Genomic DNA, 7,218 nt, shown 5'->3' with positions numbered 1-7,218 from the left:
TCGAAATATAGACACTTGTAAATAGAAAAATATGCATATTCTGATTTTCAATTCCTTTTGTTAGAGCTGTATGAGAGAATCGAAATCATTGACTGGTCAGTTCTGAAACTCAATTAAGTACAACAAATGAAAAGAGAACGCCAATTGTTTACAACTACGGTAGCATTGGGCTCGAAGTTTAAGCCTTGAAATGCAAAGAAGATTGTTGATTAATATCATCACTTTTTTAACGATGATTTTCCAATAGATCAACGGAGGAATGAACAAAGGAGACCAACAGTCTGGTGCAGAACCCAAGAATCCCACGACTAAAGAAGATGCGGCCCGTATCCAGAGACCTTATGCAAAACAACATGGCGGCGAAGTTGATAAAGAAAGCTTCCCAGCACGTGCTCAGGGCGCAGCAGCCAAAAACGAAAACAAGAGCAAAGAAGGAGGGAGCGAACAGTCTGGTGAACACACGGAGAATACCAGGTGACTAGGGATGAAAATGTACATTGTGAAAGAGAAAATACGGGCGAGTACTTCTAGCTTAGATTAATTAATCGGCTCTTGTCGCCAAAATGTTTTGCTTACTGTTCAGTATTTTGCTCATACCTGTGGCAGCCGAGTTGATACTTTTTGTAGAATCTGACCGACGGATCAATAAGCACTCGGCTAACAGGACAGAGATTTTTGTAAATAAAAACTTACAAGGAGTTGAAAAGAGCTATTTGAAACGTCCACTTGAGATTAGCCTAGCCTAACAATATATTCACGAGCAACGATGAGTCGCAGTCGGGTAAGCTGTTTAATTAAGGGCTACCGTAAGTTTATGTTTGATTAAGTGTCTTTTCAAGAAAATTGTTTCATGTAGTTGAATGCTGACGTAATTTTCTCGGAAGCGATTGACTGTTTATTACAGAGACATCTGAAACAAAACGACTGCTGTAGCAAGTTGAATTTGCTATTTGCATGAGATTTTAAGTAATACTTGCTTGGCTCAGCAATATACTGTCAAGCAACGACAAGTCGCCACGTGCTCACACTATCATCAAAAAGACCCTTGATCGCATTCTCAGCGTGTATTGTGTCAGGGCTAAGTTCATGCTAGGTATTTCGGAGAAACTTGATATTTGCATTTTTCTCAGAAACGATTGACTATTCAAAACAGAGACATCTTAATAGAAAGCGAAGTGTAGCAGTTTCGAAACTGCTGTTTGCATGAAATTTTCACTAAAACATATATGTGTCTAGCCAAGCAATATACTGTCAAGCAACGACGAGTCACCACGAGCGCGCACTGTCATCAAAAAGAAACTTTATTGCCTTCACAGCATGTATTGTTTTAGGACTAATTGTTATATTAGTGGGTAATTCCAAGAAACTCACTACCTGTAATTGCTGCTGACGTAATTTTCTCGGAAACAATATAGAGATGCGTCAGAAAAGACAAGAACCCAGTCACAAAGGTGAAACGTTGGAAGGAGATTCCAAAATTTCTCAGGGAACACATTCTAAAAATTTCAGCTTGTTTGCTTGTAGGTAAGGGTAAGCATTTCTTGTTCCTTTCCTTTTACAGAAAACCATAATTTTTAGAAGGATAGATACATATCATTATGATTAAGGTTGTTAAAACGAGGGCTTTCTTCACATGCACACTTTCATGAATCTCTTTTAGAAGATCCAGTCATTGTTTGCTTAACTAAATTATAAAGAACTCTCGTCATTTACTGAATAAATAACAATTTCTCCGGAAGAGAATTAAACTTACCTGGAGAAGCAACTGTGAAGAAAGTATATGCTTAGCATGAATTATCCTAACACATTCAATTTGGTGCTTTTCCAAGAATTTCACAGGTCAACTAGCATGTACTGAGCGACGTTTTCTCAGAAAATCAGCCTTAATGGCTTAAATTTCAGGGAAAAAATCCAATCCTTTGTTTTAAACTTAACTCTTGTAAACATGTTTATCACAGCCTTCTCATACGAACATAGATGTGATTTAGTTATTTTCACAGGCAGCTAAGACGTTGTGTACGTTATCTACGTGACAGATTTCGTGACGTTTTCAGCCCCGTAAGACCGTGCAACGAACGAGAACGCGTCGATTTTTTTTTTTCTACTGCGCCTAGACAGGTAGCTTACCTTATGTTTGTCTTGCGTTATTTTGATGTCTCTGTATTCCTGGAGACAGTTTAAGCCATGAACACGAAAGATATTAAAATACGACACATCAAGAAACAGGCAAGCGCATATATTATATTTTTATTTCTTTCAGTTTAATAAGCGCTGTGGTTAGCTTGCTTATCAAGCGACACTCGTTGTTATTAGGAATGCGCCAACTCAGCGTTATTTGAGATTTTGAAGATATGCTTAACTCAGCAATATTTTGACAAGAAACGATGAGTCATTGTCATTGAAAAATCATACATAACGCGATCAGCCAATTAGAACGTTGATGAAATATATATCTCAATAAAGAGGCATCTGAATCCAAAATCACTCATCGACAAAGGTGAAACGGTCCTGGAAGGAAGTTCCAAAAATTCACGGGGATTCGTCTTATAAATTTCAGCTCATTTGCTTGAAGGTAATAAGCGTTTCTTATTTTTTCCTGATTAAGAATTGTAAGTATAGATGCTATGTCATTGAGGGAAGAGCTTTGATGACCTTCGCTGTGAAATTACGTACTGTGAAGCCTTCGGAGGATCCCTTAAGAGATGCACACATTTTTGGTAGTGTAGTTATTACTCTCTCGTTTTTGAATATCCGTTTTTGTAGACATTTACCTGGCATTGGTGTTGAAATAAAGGGAATTTTATATAGTGAAAGGGCCATACAGACAAAATAAAAAGGACGGAAGTGTTCGTCGTACCTTTATCAAAAAAGCGGTTTTGGTATCTCTTGGGGTATAAAGCCTCAAAAGGTCCACAACTACGGTCGCATTTGGCTCGATGTTTCAGCCTTAAAATGCAAAGAAGATTGTTAAAAATATCATCACCTTTTTAACGATGAATTTTCTAATAGAACAACCGAGGAATGGACAAAGGAGACCAACAGTCTGGTGGTGAACCCAAGAAACCTATGACTACTAAAGATGCGGCCCGTATCCAAAGTTCTAATGCAAAACAACATGGTGGCGAAGTTGATAAAGGAAGCTTCCCAGCACGCGCTCAGGCCGCTGCAGCTAAGAATGAAAATAGGAGCAAAGAAGGAGGGAGGGAACAGTCTGGTGAAGACGGCAAGAATACCAAGTGACTATTATAGGACTTACAGAAAATACAGTCGAATACTTCTAGCTTAGAAATTTGTAATTATCGGTTCTTGTCGCCAAACTGTTTTGCAGTCGAATTGGAAACGATTGGAAATTGGAAACGTTCAATATATAGCGTTGTCATATATATAGATATTTAGGCAAACACAATTAAACGTGCTTACTGTTCAGTATGTCGGTCATTCTTGTGACAGCCGCGTTGATACTTTTCTTACAATCTGACTGACGTGTCAGTAAGCATCCGGCTCACAGCAAGGAACCCCTGCATTCATGATATACAGTCCTTTCTTCGCTAAAAATTCAAGCATAGCAATTATTCTTCCTGAAAAGAAAATGTCAAAAAATATCATGTGCCGATATATATGCCGGATTATAGCAGCCGATTTTTTAAGAAATACAAAAGCTATCGCCTCAGCTAGGCTATAGGAAAGATAAATGCTTTGAACAGTCTTTCTTTGTTATTTTAATTTGTCACCCATGTAAACAACAGATTTCTTTGTTTCACCAGCCAATAGTTTTCTAGCTGGGTCACGTCACCAACATGTTTGCTTTTTCATAAATTAATGATCGAAGCTTCCGGTTTCGATAAATTAGGACAGAGATTTTTGTAAATAAAAACTTACAAGGAGTTAAAAAGAGCTATTTGAAACGTCCACTTGAGATTAGCCTAGCCTAACAATATATTGACGAGCAACGATGAGTCGCAGTCGAGTGAGTTGTTTAATTAAGGGCTACCGTAAGTTTATGTTTGGTTGAGTGCCTTTCCAAGAAAATTGCTTCTTGTAATTGAATGCCGACGTAATTTTCTCGGAAACGATTGACTGTTTATTACAGAGACATCTGAAACAAAACGACTGCTGTAGCAAGTTGAATTTGCTATTTGCGTGAGATTTTAAGTAATACTTGCTTGGCCCAGCAATATACTGTCAAGCAACGACAAGTCGCCACGTGCTCACACTATCATCAAAAAGACCGTTGATCGCATTCTCAGCGTGTATTGTGTCAGGGCTAAGTTTATGCTAGGTATTTCGGAGAAACTTGATATTTGCATTTTTCTCAGAAATGATTGACTATTCAAAACAGAGACATCTTAATACAAAGCGAAGTGTAGCAGTTTCGAAACTGCTGTTTGGATCAAATTTTCACTAAAACATGTGTGTCTAGCCCATAAATATACTGTCAAGCAACCACGAGTCACTGTCGAGTTACCACGAGCGCGCACTGTCATCAAAAAGAAACTTTATTGCCTTCACAGCGTGTATTGTTTTAGGACTAATTGTTATGCTAGTTGGTAATTCCAAGAAACTCACTACCTGTAATTGATGCTGACGTAATTTTCTCGGAAACGATATAGAGATGCATCAGAAAAGACAAGATGAACCCAGTCACAAAGGTGAAACGTTGGAAGGAGATTCCAAAATTACACAGTGGACACATTCTAAAAATATCAGCTTGTTGGCTTGTAAGTAAGCATTTGTCGTTCCTTTTCTATTACAGAAAACCATAATTTTTAGAAGGACAGATACATATCATTATGATTAACGTTGTTAAAATGAGGGCTTTAATCACGTGCACACTTTCTTGAAGATCTTTTATAAGATCCAGTCATTGTTTGCTTAATTTGAATATAAAGAACTTGCATAACTAACAATTCCTCTGGAAGAGAAACTTACTTGGAGAAGCAACTGTGAAGAAAGTATTCGTAGCATGTCCTAGTATAGTCAAATTGGTGCTTTTCCTAGAATTTTCGGGTCAGTGAGCATGTACTGAGTCTCAGAAAATCAGCCTTTAATAGCTTAAATTTCCGGTAAAAAGATCCAAACCTTTGCTTCAAACTTAACCCTTGTAAAGATGTTTATCACAGCCTTTTCATACGAACATAGATGTGATTTGTTAATATTTCACAGGCGGCTAAGACGTTGTGTACGTTGTTTACGTTTCAGATTTGGTAACGGTTTCAGCCACGTAAGATAATGAATACGAATGCGTCGAATTTTTTCTAAATGCTACGTGTAGAAAAGTAGCTTACCTTAAGTTTGTCTTACGTTATTTTGATATCTGTGTATTCCTGGAGACAGTTTAAAGCCATGCATCAACACGAAAGATATTAAAATACGACACTTCAACTAAGAAACAGGCAAGCGCATATATTATATTTTTATTTATTTTTATTATTCATCTTTTGTTTTCAGTTTAAGAATCACTGTTGTCAGCTTTGTTATCAAGCGACCGGCTCGTTGTCATTAGAAAAATGTGCCAACTCAGCGCTATTTGAGATTTTGAAGACATGCTTAGCTCAGCAATATTTTGACAAGCAACGATGAGTCATTGTCATTACAAAATCATGCATTTCGCGATCAGCCAATCAGAGCGTTGATGAAATATCTTAATAAAGAGGCATCTGAATGCAAAATCACTCATCCCAAAGGTAAAACGGTCCTGGAAGGAGACTTCAAAATTTCACGGGGATTCGTCTTACAAATTTCAGCTCATTTCCTTGAAGGTAATAAGCGTTTCTTATTTGTTCCTATTTAAGAATTTTAAGTATAGATGCTACATCATTGAGGGAAGCCTTCGCTGTGAAATTGCTGTGAAGTCTTCGGAAGATTCTTTAATTAAGAAGGGCAAGCATTTTTGGTAGTGTAGCTATTACTCTCTCGTTTTTTAATGTCCGTTTTATCGGAAAGTTTACGAGTGTAGCATAAGACACGTTGCAAAAAAGATTTGTAGACATTTAACTGGTATTGGTCTCGAAATAGAGCGAGTTTTATATGGTGAAAGAGCTGTATATACAGATGAAATGGCAGGAACTTGTAAGCGGCGGTGGAAAATTAAAAACGCGACTTGACACGTTCAAGCACAGCTACTTCCCTTAAATTTGGTCAACGCAATCCTTTGTCCAGTATCTCAACTTTCCTAGTGATAGATTGTTCAGAATTCCAGTTTTTTCCGATGGCAAATTATTTGCCATCGGATTCAAAGACAAACACTGCAATTCCTGGCGTTGCTGCCTATCTACCCATCAAGATGGCTTCCAAAACCGTGATTGGAAATATTGCAAAATATATATCTCCGTTAGCTGCATCGGAGACAAAGATTGAAGAAGCTATTACCTGAAAAAAACTTAAGTTCATCTACCTTTGCCTGGCAGAATCAAACGACTAGTGCTAGGTATTGCTAAATCTGATGCAACGTGGCAAGACATAAATAAAACGACGCTCGATCTGAAATGTTCCTTTCAGCAAGTATATATTCTTCTGGAATGAAAACTTCTAGTGGACGGGATGAGCAATTGATCTATGAACCTCTGTAGGGAGCTAGTCTTAAGGACAGCATCATCGTAGCATCATTATAACTTTTCGATTAAAAGTAGTTTAGACCTTGGTAATCTATCGAAAGGAAGTCTTTTACATTTCAATCTGGGTGAAATCTCAATCTGTGTTGCTCAATCAGTGATGTTTGGCTCCTTGTTTTCTCCGTAAAACTGGGACTTGACAAACTTTACCACTTTTTTCGTAGCGAATTTGCAGCAAGAATGGACAAAGAAGGAGATCATAAGACTGATGGGGGATCTGAGCATTTGATGGATAAAGAAGCGGCTTCTCGCATCCAGGCGGCGGAGGCAAAACAACATGGCGGCGGGGTCGAGAAAGGAGGCTTCGCTTCGCGTGCTCAGTCCACTGCTGACAAGCGTGAAAACCAGAAAACCTAGACAAGCATGAAGACAAGAACAACTAGAACTTAAAAGTAGATCGTGAAAATCAAAATACGAGCACCTTAAAGGTAGAAATGTGTAATTCGGCTAATGTGGCACAACTGTCTAGCCGTAGAATCGTTAAATGTATGTAGCGTTGTTCTTTGATTAAACGATTACAAAAAAAGGTAGATACAGTTGATGCTTTTCCTAGAATCTCACGGGTCATTAAACACCTCTCCCCTGGCCGGGGCTAATTCCCAGAAAA

The 7,218-nt window shown here is 38.1% G+C and overlaps 1 protein-coding gene across 1 annotated transcript; it reads left to right on the top strand.

Annotated features, from left to right (window-relative positions):
- Positions 1–7,053, top strand: LOC145487892 (uncharacterized). Its single transcript, XM_081466670.1, has 5 exons — positions 1–474; positions 987–1,093; positions 2,481–2,572; positions 3,010–3,236; positions 6,776–7,053. Exons 1-5 carry the CDS (start codon positions 260–262, stop codon positions 6,966–6,968), a joined length of 834 nt encoding a protein of 277 aa, XP_081322796.1. The 5' UTR covers positions 1–259; the 3' UTR covers positions 6,969–7,053.
- Positions 7,054–7,218: the final 165 nt, after the last annotated feature.

Source organism: Orbicella franksi, chromosome 5 (genome assembly GCF_964199315.1).
Source record: "Orbicella franksi chromosome 5, jaOrbFran1.1, whole genome shotgun sequence".
Lineage (NCBI taxonomy): Eukaryota > Metazoa > Cnidaria > Anthozoa > Scleractinia > Merulinidae > Orbicella > Orbicella franksi.
The sequence above is the reverse complement of the archived record's forward strand: the minus strand, read 5'-3'. Positions and strand labels throughout refer to the sequence as shown.